At 38.8% G+C, this 25,491-nt stretch overlaps 2 protein-coding genes across 7 annotated transcripts in view; both read right to left on the bottom strand.

Moving 5' to 3' along the window:
• The window catches only part of FGFBP3 (fibroblast growth factor binding protein 3), a 111,537-nt gene extending 93,800 nt beyond the window's left edge, over nucleotides 1-17,737 (bottom strand). Inside the window, exon 1 of the mRNA XM_074373962.1 lies at nucleotides 17,554-17,737. The gene's annotated coding sequence lies outside the window, so the exon portion shown is untranslated. The remainder of the gene's footprint in view (nucleotides 1-17,553) is intronic.
• Nucleotides 17,738-20,309: 2,572 nt separating this feature from the next.
• CPEB3 (cytoplasmic polyadenylation element binding protein 3) overlaps nucleotides 20,310-25,491 on the bottom strand; it is a 164,725-nt gene continuing 159,543 nt past the window's right edge. For all 6 annotated transcript variants that reach the window (XM_074373958.1, XM_074373954.1, XM_074373959.1 and 3 more), the window contains one exon: nucleotides 20,310-24,150. In XM_074373958.1, the coding sequence (XP_074230059.1) occupies nucleotides 23,923-24,150 (228 nt within the window). In that variant the 3' untranslated portion in view covers nucleotides 20,310-23,922. The remainder of the gene's footprint in view (nucleotides 24,151-25,491) is intronic.

The raw sequence follows: 25,491 nt of genomic DNA, 5'->3' as shown, positions 1-25,491 counted from the left end.
AAAAAAAGAATGAAGCTGGAGGAATAACCCTCCCAGACTTCAGACAATACTACAGAGCTACAGTAATAAAAACAGTGGTATTGGCATAAAAACAGTGGTATTGGCATCAAAACAGACATATGGATCAATGGAACAGAACAGAGCGCCAAGAAATAAACCCACAGACCTATGGTCAACTAATATTCAACAAAGGAGGCAAAAATATACAATGGAGAAAAGACGGTCTCTTCAGCAAGTGGTGTTGGGAAAACTGGACAGCAGCATGTAAATCAGTGAAGCTAGAACACTCTCCCTCACACCATATGCAAACTCAAAATGGCTTAAAGACTTAAATATAAGATAAGACACGATAAATCTAGAAGAAAACACAGGCAAAACATTCTCTGGCATAAATCTTAGCAATGTTCTCCTAGGGCAGTCTACCCAGGCAATAGAAATAAAAGCAAAAATAAACAAATGGGACCTAACTAAAATTATAAGCTTTTGCACAGGAAAGGAAACCATAAGCAAAACAAAATGACTACCTACTGAATGGGAGAAAATATTTGCAAATGATGCAACTGATAAAGGCTTCATTTCCAGAATATATAAACAGCTCATACAACTTAATAACAAAAAAAAACCAAACTCAATCCAAAAATGGGCAGAAGACCTAAAGAAGCAATTCTCCAATGAAGACATATGAATGGCCAATAGGCACATGAAAAAATGCTCAATATTGCTAATCATCAGAGAAACACAAATCAAAATTACAATAGGTATCACTTCTCACCAGTCAGAATGGCCGTCATTCAAAAGTCCATGAATGATAAATGCTGGAGAGGGTGTGGAGAAAAGGGAACCCTCCTACACTGTTGGTGGGAATGTAGTTTGGTGCAGCCATTATGGAAAACAGTATGGAGATTCCTCAAACAACTGAAAACAGGCCTACCATATGATCCAGCAATCTCACTTCTGGGTATATATCCAGAAGGAACTCTAATTCAAAAAGATACATGTACCCCAGTGTTCACAGCAGCACTATATACAATAGCCAAGACATGGAAGCAACCTAAATGTCCATCAACATGACTGGATAAAGAAGTTGTGGTATATTTATACAATGGAATACTACTCAGCCATAAAAAGAGTAAAATAATGCCATTTGCAACACCATGGGTAGACCTAGAGTTCGTCATTCTAAGTGAAGCCAGAAAGAGAAAGTAAAATCCGTATGTCACTCACATGTGGAATCTTAAAAAAAAAAAAAAAGGAAAAAAAAGGACAATATAAACTCATCTACAAAACAGAAACAAACTCACAAGACATAGTAAACAATCTTATGGTTACCAGAGTAAGGAGGTGGGAAGGGATAAATTTGGGAGTTTGAGATTTACAAATGTTAGTCACTATATATAAAACTAGATTAAAAGAAAAAAAAATTTCTTCTGTATAGCAAAGGGAACTATGTTCAATATCTGTAATTACCTTTAATGAAAAAAAATGAAAACCAATATATGTATGTATATGCATGACTGGGACACTGTACTGCATACCATAAATTGATACACTGTAATTGACTGTACTTCAATAAATAAATAAATAAAAGTAAAAAACAGAAATGAAAAATACCTTTTATCAGCTAGCTCACCAGTAGACTTGACAATGAATGAGTCAGTGTACTTGAAGATATGTCAGTAAAAACTTCCCATAATAACTGTAAGGAATATAACCTTTAAAAATTGTATTAAAAAAAAACAGCATGAAAATAAACTAAGAAACACAAATTTTTTTTAAAAAGAGATATAAACTTCCAGGTAGAAGATAAATAAGTACTAAGGATATAATGTACAACATGATAAATATAATTAACACTGCTATGAGTTTTATATGAAAATCATTAAAAGAGTAAATCCTAACAGTTCTCATCAAAAGAAAAAAATTTTTCCTATTTCTTTTATTCTGTATTTATATGTGATGATGGATGTTTACTAAACTTACTGTGATCATCACTTCATAATGTATGTAAGTCAACTCATTATGCTGTACACTTGAAACTTAAATAGTGCTGTTTGTCAGTATTATCTTAATAAAACTGGTAGGAAAAAATAACTTCCCAAACTGAAATGCAAAGAGAAAAAAAATGATAAAGACAACACTATTCACGAATTCAGAGACTACACTATAACATAGGTATAATGGAATATCAGGAGACAGAGAGAAAGGAGCAAAATAAATATTTTAAGCAATAATGACTGAGAATTTTCCAAATTTAATGTTGCAAAGCAAACCACAGATCCAGGAAGCTCAGAGAACAACAAGCAGAATAAATTGTTCCCCTCACCCCAAAATCTACACCTAGGCATACCATATTTAAACTGCAGAAACCCAAAGATAAAAATTTCTGAAAGAAGCCAGAGGGAAAAAAATGCTTTACCTATAAGGAACAATGATTTAGAAAAAAAAAAAATTACCATCAGACTTTTCTTCACAAACCATGCAAGTAAGTAGACTAGAGCGAAGTACTTAAAATGCTCAAAGAGGTGGAAGGGTATAGCTCAGTGGTAGAGCTTAGCATGAAGGAGGTCTGGGGTTCAACCCCCAGTACTTCCATTAAAATCAATCAATCAATCCCTCCCCTGCCCCAAAAAAACTGAAGGAAAAAAAAAGTGGTGAAAGAAAAAAAGTGAAAAGAACTGTAGGGAAAAAGAAGTGGTGATCCAATTCTGGATCAAGCAAAATTATCCTTCAAAAATGAAGGAAAAATAGACTTTCTCAGACAAACAAAAAGTGAGGAATATGTCACCAGCAGACCTGACCTGCATCAAGTATTAAAGGAAATTCTCCGGAGAGAAAATAACATAGCTCAGAAACTCGGATCTACATAAAGAAAGGAAGAACATGAAAAGGAATGTAAGTAAAATAAAACCTTCTACTTTTAAAGCTCTTAATCTATTAGATAACTGTTCAAAATAATAGCAAAAATGTTATTTCTTGATTAACACTCATATAGAAGTGAAACGAATGACAGCCATGTTACAAGGGACCAGAGGGATGAACTGGAAATACTCTGAAACAGTGTCTGTACTACCCATGAAGTCACTTAAAAGTGGCCTTAGATTAGTGTAAATGTAAATTGCAAACTCTAGGGCCACCAATAAAAAAATTTGTAAAAGAACTATAATTGAGAGTCTAAGAAATGAGAGAAAGTGGAATCTTATAATTTGCTCTGATAATCCAGAAAAGGCAGAAAAAGAGAAAATTTATAAAGAAACCAAAAATGAGAGCAATGCATAATAACCGGCTATAAATATGGTAGATAATAATTCAAATATATCAATAATCACTAAGTGTAAGTGACCTAAATACACCAATTAAAAGGTAAGAGATTGAGAGAGCAAATAAAAAAATAAGACCCAACTACATGTTATCTACAAGAGACCCACTTTAAATGTAAACACATAGATTAAAAGTAAAGGTATGGATTCACCTCATACCCGTTAGGGTAGCTACTAGTGAAAAAGAAAAGAACAAATGTTAGCAATGATGTGAAGAAACTGGAACCTACTGGCACCCTTGTAATGAGAGTGTAAGATGGTGCAATCACCATGGAAAACAGTATCGTAATCCATCAAAAAATTAATAATTACCATTTGATCTAGCAATTATACTTCTGAGTATCCAACAGAACTGATAACAGGATCTTAAGGAGATATTTGCACATCCATTTTCATAGCAGCATTGTTCAAAATAGCCAAAAAGGTAGAAGCAACCCAAGTACGCAACCATGGATGGATGAATGGATAAACAAAATGTAGTATAGACAAACAATGGAATATTACTCAGCTTTAACAAAGAAGGAAACTTTGGCACATGCCACAATATAGATGAACCTTGAGGACATTATGCTAAGTGAAATAAGCCAGTCATAAAAAGACAAATACTATATGATTCCATTTAAATGAAGTATCTAGAGTAGTTAAATTGATACCAACAGAAAGTAGAATGGTGGTTTCCAGGGGCTGGGGAGAAAGTGGGTGGGGCAGTTGTTGCTTAATGGGTATAGCGTTTTAGTTGTGCAGGAAGTAGAAGTTCTGGAAATTCACTGTACAACAATGAATATACTAAACACTACTGAACTGGACACTTAGAAATGGTTTAGATGGTAAATTTTGTAACACGCTTTTTTTTAAAACCACAACTAAAATTAAAAAAAAATTTTAAGTAGAGATTAAGAAAGATACGCCATGCTAACACAAATCAAAAGAAAGTTGCAGTAGTTACATTAATTATAGACAAGGCAGACTTCAGAAGGAGGAAGATTATCAGGGATAAAAAAGGGAACTACATGGGAGTGGTAGGACCACAAGCTCACTTCTCCTCACGAGTACAACCAAACCAAAACTCACTGCTAGACAACCACTGAAAAAAAGACTGGAACCTAGCAAAGAAGATCATCTTCAACAGGAGACATAAAGAGGGAACCACAGTAGGACGGTAGGAGGGGTGTGCTCATGATATAACTGAGTTCAATACCCCCGGGTGGGCGACCCACAAGCTGAAGAATAATTAAGTCACAGAGGCCTTCCCACAGGAGTGAGAGGCTCTCCCACAGGAGTAAGAGATCTAAGCCCCAAATTAGGCTCCCCAGCCCCGGGTTCTGGCATTGGGAGGAGGAGACCTCAGGACATCTAGTTTTGACGGCTAGTGGGGCCTAGATCCAGATTCCCCACAGGACTGGGGGAAACAGATTTCACTCCCTTGGGAAGCATACACAGAATCTTGAGTGTGCCAAGTCCAAAGGCAGAGGCAAGGATTTCATAGGAACCTGGGCCAGACCTGCCTGCTGTTTTTGGAGGGTCTCCTGGGGAGGCAAGGGTTGGCTGCAGCTCACCCAGGGGACATAAAAGCTAGCGGCAGACATTCTGGGAGTGTTAATCTTCATGAGCTTTCCTGGAGGCTGACACCTTGACTGGCGGATCATTAGCACCAAGACCTAGCTCCACCCAACAGCCTGCAGGGAAGCCTCAGGCCAAACAACATACAGGGTGGGAACACAGCCCCACCCATCAGCAGACTTCCAAAGCCACAAAGGCCTCTAGACACAGCCCTACCCACCAAAGGTCCAGGACCAAGCTTCACCCAGCAGTGGGCAGGCACCGGCTCCTCCTGCCAGGAACCCTGCATAAGCCTCTAGTCCAGCCTCATTCATCAGGGGCAGATACCAGAAATAAGAAAACAACAATCCCAAAGCCTGTGGAAGGAATCCAGACAGGCCAGACTCTACACTGGGACCGGCTGGACCCCAGCCCTTGGGTGACGAGAGGAGTGTGCTGCTGGGACGCATAGGACGCCACCTCTCCAAGGTCAAGAAATGTAATTAACCTACCTAAAAATATAAATAGAAAGATAAGCAATATGAGGCGGCAGAGGAGTATCTTCCAGGGCAAGGCACAAGACGAAATCCCAGAAGAAGAAATAAGTGATGAGGAGAGAGGGAATTTATCTGAGAAAGAGTTTAAAGTAATGATGGTGAAGATGTTCAGAGAACTCAAGAGGAGTATAGATGCACAGAGTAAAGTTTTTAGCAAAGAGCTGGAAAATAAAAAGAATACCCAAACAGAGCTGAAGAATAAAATCACTGAAATGAATAATGCACTAGAAGAAACCAAAATAGACTAAATGAGGCAGAAGAACAGATCATTGAGCTAGAAGACAGATTAGTGGAAGTCACTACTGCAGAACAGAAAAAAGAATGAAAAAAAATGAGAATAGTTTAAGAGAACTTTGGGACAACATGAAGCGCACTAATATTTGCATTACAGGGGTCCCAGAATGAAGAGAGAGAGAAAGGACCTGAGAAAATTTTTGGAGATAATCACCGAAAACTTCCCTAACTTGGTCACTCAAGTCCAGGAAGCACAGAGAGTTCCACACAGGATCAACCAAAGAGGAACACACCAAGGCACATAGTCATCAAACTGACAAAAATTAAGGATAAGGAGAAAATATTAAAATCAGCCAGAGAAAAGCAACAAACAACATACAAGGGAACTCCCATAAGGTTATCAGCTGATTTTTTAGCAGAAACTCTACAGGCCAGAAGGGAGTGGCATGATATATTTAAAGCTTGAAAGGGAAAAACCTACAACCAAGAATACTCTATCCAGCAAGGCTCTCATTCAGATTTGACAGAGAAATCAAAAGCTTCACAGATAAACAAAGGTTAAAAGAATTCAGCACCACCAAACCAGCTTTACAACAAATGTTAAAGGAACTTCTGTAGTCATCAAACCATAAGAAAAGAGAACAAAAAGAAGAAGGGGAGGGGGGGAGACCTACAAAAGATTGCTTTGGCAGTTTGGGGTCTTTTATGGTTCCATATAAATTTTGGAATTGTCTGTTCTAGTTCTGTGAAAAATGTTGTGTGTACTTTGATAGTGGTTGCATTGGATCCATAGATTGCTTTGGGTAGTACAGCCATTTTGATAATGTTGATTTTTCCAATGCAAGAGCACAAGATATCTTTCCATTTCTTTGTATCATCTTCAATTTCTCTCATCAGTGTTTTACAGTTTTCAGAGTATAGGTAAGCACCTTGGTTAAGTTTATTTCTAGGTATTTTTTTGTTTTTGATGCAATGGAAATGTTTATGCCAGTTACAAAATTCTGGTTTTTGAAGTGGGAAAAAAAGTGAATGAAGGGCTGCAAATGGCAAAATATCCTCCTTTCTTATGGGTGAGTTTTATTCCATTATTTATATATGCTGCATCTTCTTTATCCATTCATCCACTGATGTGCACTTAAGATGCTTCCGTATCTTGGCAATTATAAATAATGTTGTTGTTAATAGCAAGGTGTCTGTATCTTTTTAAATTAATTCTTATTTTGTGGTTGGCTTTATTCCTTTGACAACTATGTAAGTTTAAAAAGTAAAGCTATAAATGCTCTTAGAAACAATGAACACTACATATATGTACATTTTTAAAAATATGTGCAGTATATTGTGTATATGTATGTATATGCAATACATTGTATATGTGCAGTCAAACTGTAACAATTCTACCTAATAAAACTGAAAAACAAAACAAAACAAGAGGGGGTCATCACCTAATGAAAAGAGGATCAATTCTCCAAGAAGACATGACAACCTTAAGATGTACACACCTAACAACAGAACAGGCAGAAACTGATTGAACTCAAGGGAGAAGTAGACAAATCCACCATTATAGTTGGAGGTGTCAACACATCTCTATCAGTAATGGACAGATCCAGCAGGTAAAAAAATCAGTAAAGATGCAGGAGAACTTAACAATACAAAATAGCAGGATATATATACTTCTCAAGCTGACATGGAACATTGACCAATATAGGCCACATTCTGGGCCATAACACACACCTCAACAAACTTAAAAGAAATCTTACAAAGTATGCTCTCGGACCACAATGGAATTAAACTGGAAATCAACAGAAGAAAGATAGATGGAAAATTCCCCAAATATCTGGAGATTAAATAACACATAAGTCAAAGAAAAAAATCTCAAGAGTAATTAAAATAGTATTTTGAACTAAATGAAAATACAACTTATCATTTTGTAATAATATTGTAAGGGGGAGGGTACAGCTCAAGTGGTAGAGCGCATGAATAGCATGCACAAGGTCCTCGGTTCAATCCCTGGCACCCCCTCTAAAAATAAATAAATAGACCTAATTACCCCCCCAAAAAGAAATAAAATTTTAAATAATAGTAATATTGTAGTATTTTATATTACAAATGAAGAAAGATCTAAAATCAAAACCTAAGCTTCTACTCTACTAACCTGGAGAAGGAAGGTAATGTAAACCTAATGCAAGCAAAACAAAAGAAATAAAAGTAAGAGCAAAAAAATCAGTGACACTGAAAACAGAAAAACGGGCACAAAACCAGACGTATGAATCAATGGAACAGAATAGAGAGCCCAGAGAGAAACCTACAGACCCATGGTCAATCTTCGACATAAACAATGGAGAAAAGATAGTCCCTTCAGCAAGTGGTGCTGGGAAAGCTGGACAGCAGCATGTAAATCAGTGAAGTTAGAATACCCTCATACACCATACACAAAAATAAACTCGAAATGGCTTAAAGACTTAAATATGAGACATGATACCATAAAACTCCTAGAAGAGAACACAGGCAAAACATTCTCTGACATAAATCACAGCAATGTTTTCTTAGGCCAGTCTCCCAAGGCAAAAGAAATATAAGCAAAAATAGACAGCTGGGACATAATCAAATTTACAAGCTTTTAAACCATAAACAAAACAAAAAGACAACCTACAGAATGGAGGGAATATTTGCAAACGATGCAACAAACAAGGGCTTAATTTCTAAAATATACGAACAGTTCATACAGCTCAATAACAAAAAGAAAAAAAAAAAAAAAACCAAAAAATAGGTAGAAGACCTAAATAGACATTTCTCCAAAGACACTCAGATGGCCAACAGGCACATGAAAAGATGCTCAGCATCACTAATTATTAGAGAAATGCAAATCAAAACTACAAGAAGTTATCACTTCACACCAGTCAGAATGGCCATCATCAAGAAGTCTACAAATAATAAATTCTGGAGAGGGTGTAGAGAAAAAGGAACTCTCCTACACTGTTAGTGGGAATGTAAGTTGGTGCAGCCACTATGGAGGACAGTATGGAGGTTCCTTAAGAAACTAAAAATAGACTTACCATATGATTCAGCAATCCCATTCCTGGGTATATATCTGGATGGAATTCTAATTCAAAAAGATACATGTACCCCAATGTTCACAGCAGCACTATATACAATAGCCAAGACATGGAAGCAACCTAAATGTCCATCAACATGACTGGATAAAAAAGTTGTGGCAGATTTGTACAATGGACTACTACTCAGCCATAAAAAAAGAATAAAATAATGCCATTTGCAGCACCATGGATGGACCGAGAGTTCGACACTCTTAAGTGAAGCCAGAAAGAGAAAGTAAAATCTGTATGATATCACTCATATGTGGAATCTAAAAAAAAAGGATACTATAAACTCATCTACAAAACAGAAATAGACTCACAGACATAGTAAACAATCTTATGGTTACCAGGGGAAGGGGGTGGGAAGGGATAAATTTGGGAGTTTGAAATTTGCAAATGTTAGCTACTGTATATGAAAAGATTAAAAGAAAAAAACCAAGTTTCTTCTGTATAGCACAGGAAACTATGTTCACTATCTGTAATAACCTTTAATGAAAAAGAATATGAAAACAAATACATGTACGTATATGCCTGACCAGGACCCTGTGCTGTATACCAGAAATTGACACATTATAACTGACTGTACTTCAAAAAAAAAAAAAAAGACACACACCCCAATGTTCATAGCAGCACTATTTACAATAGCCAACACATGAAAGCAACCTAAATGCCCACTGACAGATGAATGGATAAAGATGTGGGGGATATATATGTAGATAGATACACACACACAATGGAATATTACTCAGCCATAAAAAACAATGAAATAATGCCATTTGTAAAACATGGATGGACCTAGAGTTTATCATACTAAGTGAAATAAGTCAGACAAAAACAACATATGAGATCACTTTTATGTGGAATCTTAAAAAATGATACAAATGAACTCATTTATAGAAACAGACTCACAGACATAGAAAACAAACCTATGCTTATCAAAGGGAAGGTGGAGGAGTGATAAATTAGGAATTTGGGACTAACAGACACATATTACTATAAATAAAACAGATAAACAGTAAGGATCTACTGTATAGCACAAGGAAATATACTCGATATCCTGTATTTACCTACAATGGAAAAGAATCTGAAAAAGATACATGTAACTGATTCACTTTGCTATACATCTGAAAATAAAACAACACTTTAAACCAACTATACTTTAAAAAAAAAGAAAATAACACAGAAAATGAAACCAAAAATACTGGTACTTTGAAAAGACTAATAAAATTAACTTCTATCTAGCTAGGCTAACCAAAAGAGAAAAAGAGAAGGCGTTAATTACTAACATCAAAAATGAAGAGGCGACCACTACTAAGCCCATGGACGGTAAAAGGATAATACAAGATTGTGAACAACTCAGTGCCCACAAGTTTGAATATTTACATGAAACAGACCAACTTCTTAAAAAGTACAATCTCCCAAAACTCACACAAGGAAAAACAGATACTCTGAATAGGCCCATGTCTATTAAAGAGACTGAATCAATCATGAATAACTTTCTAAAACAGAAAGCACCAGACCCAGACGGTTTCACCAATGAATTTGACCAAACACTGAAGGAAGAAATGATACCCATCCTCTACAATGTCTTTCAGAAAACAGAAGCAGAAGGGAACATATTCCAATTCATTCTGCGAGGACAGCATTACTCTAATACCAAACCAGACAAAGGCATTACAGGAAAGGAAAACTACAGACCAGTATCTCTCATTAACACAGATATAAGAATCCTCAACAAAATATTAACAAATCAAATCCAACAATGTACAAACAGAATCATATACATCATGGCCAAGTGGGGTTTATTTCAATTATAAAAGCCTGGTTCAATAGTCAAAAATCCAGGAATATAATCCATTACATCAACAGGCTAAAGAAGTAAAAATCATATGATCACCTACATCTGGAAAGGCATCTGACAAAACTCAACACCGATTCATCACAAAAACCAGCAATAGGAATAGACGGGAACTTCAACCTGAGAAAGAACAACTACAAAAAACCTACAGCTAACATCTTACTTAAGGCTAATAATCTAGATGCTTTCCCCTAAGATTGGAAACAAGGCACAGATGTCTCTTCTCACCACACCTGTTCAGTATTATACTGGGAGTCCTAGCTAATACAGTAAGGAAATAAAAGGATACAGATTGGAAAGGAAGACATCTAATGGTCTTCGTTTGCAGATGACATAGGGTTGTCTACGTCAAAATCTCAAAGAATGGACAAAACAAACACAGCACCCTTGGAATTTGTAAGAGATCATATAGCAGGTTGTAGGCTATAAGGGTAAAAAATAAGAAGTTCATTGCTTTCCTATATATCAATATTAGCACCCAGAAATAAAAGGTTTAGCTATAAATCTAAACAATATGTGCAAGATTTATTTGAGGAAAACTATAAATTCTAATGAAAGAAATAAAAGTAATAATAAATGGAGAGAGATTTCATATCCATAGATAAGAAGACTCAATATTGTTAAGACATCAGTTCCACCCCAGCTGATCTTTAGATTCAATCCCTATCCAAATCCCAGCTAATTATTTTATGGATATTGACAAACTGATTCTAAAGTTTGTATATGAAAGGAAAAAACGTACAATAGCCAACACGACACTGAAAAAGAACAAAGTTGTGAGATCAATACTACCTGACTTCAAGACAATACAAACCTACAGTAATCAAGATGGCATGATACTGGCAAAAGAATAGACAAACAGATCAATGGAACAGAATCTAGAGCCCAGAAATAGACCCTCACAAATATAGTCAACTGATCTTTGACAAAGGAGCAAAGGCAAAATACAATGGAGAAAAAAGATGGTCTTTTCAATCAATGCTGCTGGAATAACTGGACATCCACATGCAAAAAAAAAAAAAAAAAAAAAAAAAAAAAAAAGTGAGTCTAGACACAGACTTTAACACCTTTCACAAAAATGAACTCAAAGTAAATTATAGACCTAAATGTTGAATGCAAAACTATAAAACTTCTAGAAGATAACACAGAAAAAAATCTAAATGATGCTGGGTTTGGCAATGATACAACATGATACAACATGAAAAGCATGGTCCATGAAATACAAAAGCTAAGTTGAACTTCATTAAAATTTAAAGCTTCTGCTTTGTGAAAGGCACTGCTAAGAGAATGAAAAGAACAGTCATAGATGGGGAGAAAATATCTGTAAAACATATAAAGGACTTGTATTCAACATATACAAAGAAATCTTAAAACTCAACAAGAAGGAAAACAATCAACCAATGTAAAAAATGCGCTAAAAAACTCAACAGACTTCTTACCTACAATAAAACAGAGGGCAAACAAGCACACACAAAAAAGCAACATCATATATCATTATGAAATTGCAAATTAGAACAATGAGATGCCAATACACCTTTTAGAATGGTTAAAATCCAAAATGCTGACGACACCAAATGCTGACAAGAATGTAGAGCAACAGGAACTCATTTCTGGTGGGAATGCAAAATGGTATAGGCAGTTAGAAGACAGCTTGGCAGTCTCTTACACAGCTGAACACAAGGGTGGGAATGTAACTTGGTGCAGCCACTATGGAAAACAGTATGGAGATGCCTTAAAAAAACTAAAAACAGAGTTACCATGTGATCCAGCAATCCCACTCCTGGGCATATAGTCATAGAATATTCTAATTCAAAAAGATACATACACCTCAATTTTCAGAGGAGCACTATTTGCATAGTAGCCAAGACATGGAAACAACCTAAATATCCATTGGCAGATGAACAGATAAAGAAGATGTGGTATATATACAATGGAATACTACTCAGCCATAAAAAGAATGGAATAATGCCAAAAAAAGAACTGTGATTGAAAAAAACCAGTCCCAAAAGGTTATATACTGTATGTTTCCTAGAGATTATCATACTAAATGAAGTCAGATAGAGAAAAAGACAAATATCGTATGATATCACTTAATGAGGAATCTAAAAAAATGACATGAACTTATTTACAAAATAGAAACATACTCATAGACATAGAAAACAAACTTACGGTTACCAAAGTGGAAAGGGGGGAAGGATAAATTAGACGTTTGGGATTAACACATACAAACTACTATACATAAAATAGATAAACCACAAGGTCCTACTATATATAGCACAGGAAACTATATTCAATAGCTTGTAATAACCTATAATGAAAAAGAATATGAAAAAGGATATATATATAATATGTATAACTGAATCACTATGCTGTACACCAGAAACAAAACATTGTAAATCAACTGTAATTTTTTTTTAAAGTGCTACAGGAAAAAAGAAAGCCAAACATAAGTTTACCATATGATCCAGCAATCATGCTCATAGAAATTTACCCAAATGAGCTGAAACTTATGTCCACACCAAAACCTGCACATGGATGTTTACAGCAGCTTTCTTCGTAACTGCCAAAAATGGGAAGCAACCAAGATATCCTTCAAAAGTAAATGGATAAACAAACTGTGGTCCATCCACACAATGGAATATTGTTCAGCACTAAAAAGAAATGAGCTGTGAGGCCATGCGAAGACATGGAGGAACTTAAACGCATATTGCTTAGTGAAAGAAGCCAGTCTGAAAAGGCTATATATTGTATGATTCCAACTATGTGACATTTTGCAAAAAGCTCAAAACTATACACAGATAGTAAAAAGAACAGTGGTAGCCAGAAGGAAGGGGGAGGGATGAATAGCTGGAGCACATGGGATTTTTAGGGCAGTGAAAGGCTTCTGTGCAATACTGTCATGGTGGATATACAACATTATGCATTTGTCAAAACCCATGGAAATGTACAATGCAAAGAATAAACCCTAATGTAAACTATGGACTTTAGTTAATAATTTATCAATATTGGTTGATCAATTATAACAAATGTACCACACTAATGCAAGATGTTCACAGGGGAAACTTGAGGGGAGAGGACTGAAGGGAGCGCATGGGAACTTTGTACTATCTGATCAAATAAAATGAATAAAAAAGTCACCTGATTAAAAAACCCAAACCAAGTAGAAAGTGCGCAAATACAGACACATTTCACAGGAGAGGATACATGCACATGAAAGAATGTTCAACGTTATTAGCCATTAGCGAAATGCAATTTAAAACCACAATGAGACACTACCGCACACCGATCAGAATGACTAAGCTCACAAGTAGTGACAAAACCAAATGCTGGAGAGGATACAGAGAACGTGGTTCCGCATATATTTTGGCTGATATGTAAAAAGGTACACCCACTCTAGAAAATAGCTTGGTAATTCCTTTAAAAACTAAACATGAAACTACCATATGACCCTGTAATTGCACTCCTAGGCATTGACCCCAGAGAAAATGAAGATAGGTTCACACAAAAACCTGTGCACGAATGCTGACAGCAGCTTTATTTTAAATAGTTCCAGGCTAGAAACAATCCAGATTACTTGTCCTTCAATAAGTGGTTAAACGAACCATGGTGCATCCATGTCATGGAATTGCACTTGACAAACAAAAGGAACGAATTATTAATACAGACAATGACCAAGACGAATCTCTAGAGAACTGTGATTGAAAAAAAACCAGCCCCAAAAGGTTATATACTGTACGGTTCCATTTATATACCATTCTTGAAATGAGAAAGAGAAATGGAGAACAGATTAGTCATGACCACACTTAGCGGGGTGGGAGAGGGAGGAAGGGGGGTGGCACAAGTGTTCCTTATGGTGATGGAACTGCTTTTCCTTTTGTCTGTATCAATGTCAGTATTCTGGGTATAATATTTAATACAATCTTCCAAGTTGCTAGGGGGACATTGGGTAAAGAATACACGGTCTCTCTCTGTCTTATTTCTTACAACAGTATTTGAATCTAGAAGTATCGAAAAATAGGAAAGGTTTAATGTTAAAAAATCAGACCATAATGTGGAAGTGGGGCCAACAGATCACAGATGTTAAGACTTCACATACGCCAGTCAGCCCATTTACTGTGAGAGTAACTGGCTCTCAATGTCGACGCTCAACCACCAACTGCAGAGATTAATGGATGCAGGTTTTTTCTTTTAACTCTTAATGCTCTATTCCACCTCCCCTCCCAAACTGACTAAAACGAAACAAAACAATAAATCCTCTTGGATGTTGGTAGGCCTAAGGAAGAGCTGAAAGGAGCCTGGAGATGGGAGGGGAAAGGTGGGGAGCAGGGAAACTGAGGTTTGGGTGATTAGGAAAGCAGGCCAGTCTGGATGGGTGCCTGGTAGCAATGACAGCCCAAAAAGCAACCTGGTTCAGGAACACGAGAGTGAATTACATACACGGAGGTTGCCTGGAAAGAACCGCATATGTGCCAAGCATCAGCATTTACCTTTCACAGAGCCTGTTTTTTGTTTTAACGTCTCACTGGTACCCAAAGAAGTGCACAGATCTCAGTGTATGACTCAGTGAATTTTCACAAATTGCACACATCTTGTATACAGCACCCAGATCAAGAAAGTCACCAGCAGCCACCTCCATGCCCCCTTTCAGTTACTCCTTCCCTGATTTAGAAGTAGAATCATACATTATATACATACTATTTGTGTCTGGCTTATTCGATCAATATTAAGTTTGTGAGATCCTTCTGTAATATGACATCTATCAGTGGATCTTCCTTCTTGCATTGTTACACACTATTCCATCTGTGGATCTACTACAGTATATTCATTCTAACGTTGCAGGGCATTGGGAGAGCGTCCAGGTAGGGGCTGCAGGAACAGTCCTGCTGGGATGGTTCCTGTATGTGTCTTTTGGGAAAACACTACTCATCCCTGTTGGGCTTATGCCTAAACGTGAAAAGGCGGAATCACAGGCTATACACATTCAGCCCTTGGAAACAGGTTTCCAATATTGCTGCACCACTTCACAGCTCTACCAGTACTTATCTAGAGATTCCTCCGAATGCTCTGTATTTCTGGTCTTTTAGAAGTTAGTTCTTCTGGTGGGCATGCATTAGAACTGTGTTTTGGTTTTAATGATGAGTAATGAAATTGAGCAGAAGGGCCCTTTTGAAGGGAGACGCCAGGCACACAAGAGAACTCCTCACCTTAGGGACCAGAACTCGCCCAGAGAGTCTTTCTTCCAAAGAGAATCTCACCTGGTTCAGGTCTGCGCTGAAGACGGCAAATTGGAATGTTTCCCTTATACTTAACAGTTCCGCTCAAACCATCTTAACCAAAGACTTGACCAGTAACAGCAAAGAAGATGCCACGACTTGGGCTGACCTTTACAGGGCCAGAATTAAATACTGAGGTGAAGGTACACCAGTTACAGCCAAGTTCTTTGTCTAAACACAAACAATGCCCACACTCGGAGTTTCATTCCCTTCATACATACTACATGATGAGACAGAATACAGCAACTTCTAGTTATCTGTTCCACTGACAGTGTCATTCCAGCCATTTTACCTGTGGGGACCCTTCAGACCCCCAGCGTTGATACAAAGATGATTTTAAACAGAAGATATTTGAAATTCAATAGATGCAAAAAAAGCTTTTTCAAAGCTTCCCTTTTCATCTGAATAAAGGCAGAAAATTCTGAGAACAAGGCTGTCTGTAATCAACGGCCTCTTGCGTAAAGTTTCACTGGCCAGAAAGAACGCAGAGAAAATTTTTGTTGCAAGCGTTCTCACAAACTTTCTTATCTCCCATTTGTTCCCCTAAAAACCCACTGTCTTTCTTAAATCTAGAATACTGAATCACTACGTTTTACACCTGAAACTAATATAAGTCAACCATACTTCAATTTAAAACTTTGTTAAATTAAAAAACTACTGCACTGGAAAGTTGATTTTAAAAAAAGAAATCATTTGATCTTCCCATAGAAGCCCTTTTCTCCCGCGTCCTTTCCCCTATTAAATTAGGTTATAAACCCCTATCTCTAATTATGTAGGGAGCCACTTCTGTGCAGTTCATGTGCATATGAGCAAGCTTCGTCCTTTCTCCCCTCAATCTGTCTTTTGCCACACAGGCTTCTGATCACTGAGCCTAGACTGGTAGAAGAAAGTTTTTCTTCCCAACAATCCTGTGAATAGCAGTAGGACCCCTCAGTTTGGACTCCCCTCATCTCATTAACAATCATTTAACTATTTAGTACAGCTGTTCTAGTTAAAATGTATGATTTGTAAGTCTTCCAATTTAAGAGCGTCCAAGTGACCCAGGTGCCAAGAGTTTGGTGAAAACCCACCCAAGTACAGTTTTTATGCTAAGTGTTCATCAGTGTTTGGGGGTGATGAGTTTTCCTTCTGTAAAGCAAGTATCTTAGACATAACCGCAGCCTTCTCAGGGTCTGTCCCGCACATCCCCTCGGCGAGGGCCTGGCGTCCGGCAAGGGGGCTGCTTCAGGACCGCTGCTTCCAACCTCACGCCCCGGGAACGCCAGGACTCCCGCAGGTTACCCCGAGAAATAAGCTACTCGCCATGAAGGCCCCATTCACTTACCTACTCCCCCTCCACCCCAAGAGCTAGGATCCTGGAACCCTTCTTTTTGCTAGGGGGCAAATGAACAAGATTCCATTTGTTGCTCAGTGCATGGTACACTTTCAGAAAATCAAATGTAAAAGGGACCTGAAACATAGTATTCCTCTTCCCTTTTCGGAGGGGTTTGCACCAGGGGCAGATACAGAGCTCCAAACGGTCAAGGCCATCCGGCGACACGACTGCGCTGAGCCCCGGGCCTCCCGCAGGAGCCTCAGGCCTCCGGGCCCCGCTCCTCTCTCGGGAGGCGGGTGCTGAAGCAGCCGGGCCCGGAGCCCGGGAGGCGGCGGGGCAGGCGCGCGCACCGCCCGGGGTTAGCTTACCTGCAAGCCGCCGCTACGCGTCAGGACCCCCCGGGGGAGGAGCAGATTGGAACCGGATATGGGGACCGGCGGCGGGAAGGGGCGCACTGCAGGAGGAGCAAAGAAGGTCCGCGAGAGGACCCCGGCCGCCCCCGCCGCCCCTTGGTCCCGCGGGAGCTGCCCCGCCTGCCCGCTCCTGCGCTGCGCCGGCCACGCCCCCTCGGGCGCCCTCAGGCTCCCGGGCGGCGCCGCAGCCCCGGGCCCGAAAACACCTGCGCCAGGCCCCACCCCCCACCCATGAACTCCAGCTGGGGGTCGGGCGCCCGCACCTGCAGTTTTAAAAAGCTCTCCGGGAATTCTTTTGTGCGGCCACTGTGATCTGTTTTCTAAAAGGGTTGGAGTTAGTGCTTACGAGAGAGCTTCCAGCATATCCAAAGTTGCTGCGGAATTATAAAAGGACCCATCTTCAGAGATGAGAGCCCTGAGAGCCTAGCGTAAAAAATAAAACGAAAGGGGGCGTACTTACGTTTTCATTGCCTTCTTTTGGTTTTAATTTTGAAAATTGGTTTCATGTGGCAAGTGCAGGTATGAACACCCATCTGCACCTTAAAACCTTGCATACACACTCACGTTGTGTCAACAAACACCTTCCTGTTTCAAATACACTCGTGTTTTTTTTTTTTAGTTTTGTCGGTGTCAAAGAAAAGGTGGATTTTGTTGTATTTAATCTGCTGTAAAGAAATCTGTCTCCCCTCTCCCCAAAAGCTTATCAAGCAAATGGGAGCGTGCAACCGCTCCCAGACGCAATCCAGGTACTCCGAGATACTTCTTGGCAAAGGATGACAAGTGTCAGTACTTCATACAACTAGATTTAATAAGTTGTTATTACAGAAAAAAAATGAAGTCCAAACTACAAAGTTTAAGCAGTTGTAAGCAATAGCTGCATTGAGCTCCATGGTTAGTCACAGTACTGCAGTTCCACACAAGCAATGTCAGTCCAAGCCCCGCAGGCGGAAGCTGAGTAAGGGTTACTAGCAAAAACAATCCAAGAGAACAGGTAATAAAAGATACAATACATTTAAAATTAGTTGTTAGTTGAAAAACAAATACAGAGATCTTAGCTGTGAACACTCTAAAAGTTATGTCCATTATTTTGACAGCAAAAATACAAATTACCTAATACTTTATACCCCAACAGAACTGTATCCAGAAAAGAAAAAGAGCAGAAGTTGTCCTGTATTAGCACCCAGGTTTTCTACTTGTGATGAACTTCATCGTCTTACAAATTTGAACACCCCCGAATCACATATCCATTTCTTGACCCATTTTGGGGTATAAAGTCAACAGCATTAATTATAAAATACTTTGTGGTAAAATGGAACACTATTGCAGCTGAGATAGAGAAGTTTGGTTATTATAAAAAAAAAAAAACAAACAGAAAATGTTAGCTGACATACCATACAAACTGGTGAAAAAGCAACAATCCATACAAATAAGCCAGTTTTAACAAAAAGATGCTTTTTTTTTCACTAATCTGTGACTAATCTTTCACTCAAACCTTGCAAGTAGAGATGTCACAATACTCAAATACTTAGGTAGGAGCTTTACCCAGTTAAATGCCATTTTGTTGCTAATATAATAGATAAAATGAAAACTAGCAGTTATTTGCTAATTGCATAAATGCAGTACATTCTGCATTAGCCCATGCCTCACTAACAAACTATAAAACACAAGATATAGGCAGAAATCTAAGCATAATCTTTATACCACTAAGCAAAAATTTCCCAATTTCTTTTCTTCTGTTCCTAATCACTTATTTGTAGTTAATGTAAAATTCCAACCAGTAGTACCCAATTTGAGTTAAAATTTTACATCACAACTTGATCTAATCTATATATTATTTACAAAACTGAATACATAGAGCATACCCAAGAGCCAACTCTGGACACGTGTTTCTCCGAGTCATTGATAACCTGGGCTCCGTGGTAGGAGGCGTGGAAGAGGCCATCAAGGACTGGGAAAAACACACCGTCTGTCGAGAGCCAGTCATTGGATGTTCTGTTTACGCAACACCAGTTTTGCAGTTTGTGTTTTTTGTTTAATTTTAGGTGCCATGACAGTGACACGCTGCCTTAACAGCGCAGCTTCAAGGTGAGCTTGGGTGTTGGAAAAGAAGCAGGAGGGCAGACAGATCATGCTTGGAGTGGCCAGATGTGCCGCCACAATAAGGGACAAACAAGGGGCATAGGGAGCAGGCGGGGGGGGGGGTGTTGGGAGGTGGTGGAGGAAGACGAAGTCTGAGGCTGTCTGTGTACAGTGGTGATGTCCGAGTGTGCCTCACCCGGCCACCCACACCACACAAGGAGGTCACTCGGGTGGGACACACCATCCAAGTCTACCCAGAGGGCGGGTCCGCTCAGTGACTTCCTTTCACTCTCAGATGTCACCACTGTAAATGCAGGGAAAAGATTCAGCCTGGGTGAAAGGCACTGCCTCACACGTGGACAGCAGTTGGTGGCAGATTCACACACACACACACCACACACACACCACACACGACATAATGAAGAGTTAGAGGGGAAAGCAATGAACCACTCTGTCGACCTGGCCAGGTTCTCAACCTGGTGGTACCTTGTAAGGGGTGACTTCATCGTCAGAGCCACAGATCTGGCTGCACTGGTGTTGTATAAATCCACTGTGACATCCCTAGAGAGCTGTACTGTGACATCCCTAGTCTTACACTAAGCCACTGCAATAAAGGAAAAGGCTTGTCAGAATCTCACATGTTCTGCTCATTCTGTCATTTTATTACCCAATTATCCATTACATTTTCCAATCACTTTACATAACCAACCATTTTCATCGTTGTCACACTATTGTAAACCACATCAGCAAGTTAATACATAAAGCTTTGCATTTCAAAAAACTAGACACTTTAGTAACAATATTACAAAGGTTTTAGCTTCAAAAATAACTGAAAATGAAAAAAATAAACTTTTAAAGAATTAGCATCATAAAATTAATTTATTCCAAGTAAAAATACAAAATAATATTATGACATTGACCAGATATGAAAGTCCCTCCCAGAAACAGCTCTATTAATGATTGAGAAAGCACTCCTTAAAGAAAATACGAAATAAAATGAAAAATATGTAAATATGTTTAATTTTTTTCTTAGCAAAAAATCTTTCTAAAAATAACAATGAAAATTTGTCTCAGTACAAAGGCTACATTACTATTGAAAAAATACCAGCATGAAGAAAAGGTACATATTTGACAGTAGAAAAATGATTTCAGTGAATCACAATGTCTAAAGTTTGCAATGAAAATAAATCTGCAATAAAGATTTATGCCTTTTTTCTTTTCTTTTTTTTTCTATTTTTTATACAAACAGTACAAACAGTATTGCACATAACAACAAATAGTCGAGGTTAGGTTATAGCCTTCAAAAAATCGACTAGTTCAAGTGTCACATCAAGGAAAGGCCACAACAGGACCTGTGATACCCAGGGGCTTCCCATCAAGTTGCAGGTCAGAACACCTCTGTGTTTTAAAAAATAATTTTTTTGAAGGACCCTCTCTTTTAATATAACATTAACAACTTGGGGGCACATTTATTTACAAAACAAAAGGGAACATGTTATAATTTAATAAACTAAAAAAGTTCTCTTTAAAAAAATACAAACAGAAGAACTCTTTCACAATCCTGGTCAGTCGTGCACAATCAACGCTTGATTATAAATATACAAATTAAGGGAAAGTAGTTTCCATCACCTGTTCACAACTTTCAGCACCAAATGGAGTTTGTTTTTTGTAACCTGTTCTTCTTGACAATGTTTTTTTTTTTGCCTTCACTTCAGCTTTATGCTGTACAATCTTCCAGCTTTTTTTTTTTTAAATCTCAGTGTTATTTTAGTACATGAAAGAGGGGTGCTTCTTCAAAAAGTTTTGCTTCTTTCACATAATTAGGTAGATTTCTGTAGGTTAGATATGATCTTTAATATTATAGTTATAAAGCTCTAACTTCTTCATTTTCAAAAAACACAAATAAGCATGAAAAAAATAAAGTTACCCATCTGTTAAATCATTTTTCTTGCAGAATTAAATTAATATATATTTTTCTGAATAAACTTACTTAGAAAATATCATTTTCTTTCCTATATTTCAAAATTGAGGTATTGCAAAAGATCATGTCAGTCAGAAAGCATGCCTTTTTCCTTAAAAACAAACAAAAAACTCTTCAGCCAACTTCTGAAAACTGTCTAGAATACAAAAAGTAGTAGTGCATAACAAAATTCCTTGTACAGATGAAAAAAACCACAAACATAGAAAAAAACAAACAAACAGAAAACCACAGCTGGGCTGGAAAAAAGCAATTATTACCAAAAAGCCCAGAGGTAACCTCAAAGGGGGAGAATTCTAATAAGCATTTTTAATCCAGTAAAAAACTACTTTGTTTTTTTCCTTTTTGAAAACAAACTATAGTTTGAGAGCTGGTAATTGCAACTGAACACTGGAGAAACAGAACCAAACCGAACCAAACCAAGCGATACTAACTTAAGACAATACAAGGACATCACAGCACATAAAACACAGCGACTTAAATCTGTTCTGCAGTGTCATATCCAGTCAGATTGTCCCCAGAATCCCAAAACATAGGAAGAAGATTTAAAAAAAGATTTACATAGTCTCATAACCATTGTGTGTGTTTATATATCACCTATCTGCAGCTCAGGAGTGAGTGCTAAAAAAATGTCCATGGTAGTACTAGCAGGTCTTAATTCTATTCAAGCTTTACAGGATAAAATCCAGGGAATTAAGTAGTTAATTTCTCACCCAGACAACCAACCCTGCCCAGGCCGTCTTATTTTGTACAGACATTTCTTTAGCATCACCATCACGCAACTTTCTTAAAATGTGCCTAGTTTGTCAATCTGACAACTTATCTCTATATACTGTATATATTCCTAGTGTTTGTAAGCTAAGATGAGCTCTTTGGTTTTCTGGACAAGGTCTGAAGCTATGTAAAATGGTGCAAGCACTAGGAGATTGTAACTAAGAGCTCATGTGTTAGTTAATAATATACCAGTTATGAACTGTCAAGTTCGTTAATGTCTGACACAGAGGCTTTAAACAGTTAAGTTTGATCACAGTTAGACATAATCACTTTACTATATAAAATAAATTGCACAATATATAACAGAGCACCGCAAAGTACTTCATCTACCATCCACAAATTTGCTTTAAGAATATCCTACACCTAGGTTTTATATTGGTTGTAATATAGGTCATTCTGTTATGGGCTCTTCCCAATTTCAGAAGCATTCCATTTATTGAGGCATGCCTTCCTCCAATCCAAGAATTACCAATTCTTTGAATGAAAAAAATCTTTTTTAAAAAAATCAGTATTTTATAGCTTATATAGATCCTTAATTTGTGCAGTGTGGGAAGGTTTTATACTAGACATCGGATATAAAATTTATTGCATGCAGCAACCTGATTAAGTAAACATGCAGTCAGAAATAGTGACCTTCCGTCGAAGCTTTCTCAGGTCTACTCTGATCTCCTCTCGGCAGCTGATTCTATCCCTAAATCACAAAAGTGTGTTGTTGGGTTTTTTGTAATTGATACCTTAGCCTGAATAGAGTATTATGGTATTAATAATACCATTTTAATAGCAGCAAAAGCTATTGCAGCATAAATTTACGTAACACTAAAAGATCTAACCAAAATCCTCAGCAAAACAAAAATCAAACATGAAGGAAAAAATAAAGATTCAGCTTATGAGGTATCCTTACATGTCAAAATAGAGAGCAACTAAAGGCTTATTTTCATTAAGGGTTACTCTTACTCTAAATGACCCCAACTAATGACTGCTGAACTGTTGTGAAGTTTTTGCTACATCTGCCACCTACTCACGAGTATTACCTTTGGTAAGTCTTCTCCTAGGGGCGATTCTCTAAGTTTCTGAAAATAAGTGCATGCTCCAGTTCAAAAACAATCAGAACAACAACAACAACAACAACAACAACACAACAACAACAGCAACAAACAAAAAAATCACAGACATCAACCTGATGGCCGCTGATGAGAATGGCAGTCTACAAGTGACAAATCAGGTATAAGAAATTAAGGTACCAAGCAGACAAAGGTGTGAATCAAAGTGCAAATCAGTACCGTTACACACTCTGCAATTCTGCATTATACTGGACACTGAGTTCAGTAATATGACTGTAAATAATAATTAATAATAATAAAAAGACCCATTTCTTCTTTAAAAATCGAGAACGAATGCACAGATTTCCAGAACACTGTAAGCCCTGAGGCAGTGCCCTCTCTTTTCCCTCCTTGTTATCTATGCCAGTACTTGTGGCTGGGTCTGCCCTGGGCTCAGCTCCAGCGGAACGGGACGTGCCGAGGGCGGTCGCCTCCCTCCTTCACCAGCGGTTTGTGGAACTCCCGCCCGGCGCGGGAGTGAATGCTCGCCCAGCAGTATTCGCAGTAGTACTGCAGACAGGTGACGTTGGCACAGAAGAACGGGGCAAACTTCCCGGCGCAGCGTGTGCCCTGGCACTCATCACACATCTGATCATCCAGCACGTAGGGCTTCACTTCCACCTGGACCCAGAGAGGAAAGACAAGGGGGAAGATTTTAGCAAAGCTTCCCCACGTTTCTTCCTTTTGAGAGTTTATAACATAGCTTAATATGTCTCCGTCTGACTTGGCTCTGAACTCAGCTGGTATCAAACAGCAGCTCTCAGCTGGGCTTTGGGATCCGCTCCCTGACTTCCTAGTTGTGTGATGGTAGGTAAATTCATAACCTCTGTTTCTGTTTGCCCTATCTGTAGATTTGTAAGACGGGTGTGATGCTGTGCACGGACACACACATTTGTTTACCTGTAACATGGGTATGACCGGGTCTACCTCAAAGAGTGCTGGGCAGGATTCATAGAGGAAGCACATATAAAAGCACATGGGCTGAATCTGAAAGGCTGGGCAGCACTCGGCAATGCAGGACAAGGAACAGCGTTTCAGGGGGAGGAACCAGCGAGGACAAAGGACAGAAGCAGGCAGAGGCAGGGTGCGTACTTGGGGAATGGTTTGGCAGGAGCCAGGCTGGAGGGGAAGTCACACTGAGGCCGGCGGAAGGGCGACCCTACCGCGAGGCTCTGGGCTAGAACGTTTTAGGACAAGGCTTTCAAAAGACTAACCTCCCAGGACTGTACACAATGGACTGGAGGGAACAGGGGGCCCAGGGAGATGTTAAGAAGCTACTACAACAATTGAGGCTTTAAAAATTTTTTTGGATTTTATTGCCTTTACCTCCCCCCAAGAGTGGAAGGTTTAAAAGAAGAGAACTTTTCATCACAGCCCTTCAGGGGCATCTTATTCTAAATGAAACAACGCTCTATTATATGAAAATCAAAAGCAAGGGAGAACATAAGTTACCACAGTCTCCCCTCAAGTCCGCTCCCTAGAACCTCGGCAAAGGAACATCATTCATGTTCTCATCTGGCGTGTCAGAAGTTAGCAGGAAGGCGGCAAGTCTGCGACTGGGCTCCTTCCCACGCCAACCTCCAGAGCCATTCTGGGGAAGAGCAGCCACTGCGGCTACCGGGGCAGTGGAGGCGAGGACCCATGGTTTTTGACATGAGCCAACTGCCTGACAGTTCAGGCTGCCTCTGGACGCAGCCAGGAGGTTCCAGCTGGGCACCAGGCAGGGTCCTGGAGGGGCAGCAGGGGTCAGCATAAGGTGAGCAGGGAGGCGGGGACTTCCTAGGCCTGGATGCTCGAGCTCCTGGTCCTTCCTGTCTCCAGGCCCCTTCACTGGCCTCCTCTGGAGATGCATCTCCAGCCATGAGCTCCAGTCTGTAGAGCTGTGGCCAGCCAGATACTTCTGCTGGGAAGACCCAAGATGACCTGTCCCAGCCTTCGGTTACCCAGGGGGAAAACATCTTT

This window comes from Camelus bactrianus, chromosome 11 (assembly GCF_048773025.1).
Source record: "Camelus bactrianus isolate YW-2024 breed Bactrian camel chromosome 11, ASM4877302v1, whole genome shotgun sequence".
Classification (NCBI taxonomy): domain Eukaryota; kingdom Metazoa; phylum Chordata; class Mammalia; order Artiodactyla; family Camelidae; genus Camelus; species Camelus bactrianus.
The sequence above is the reverse complement of the archived record's forward strand: the minus strand, read 5'-3'. Positions and strand labels throughout refer to the sequence as shown.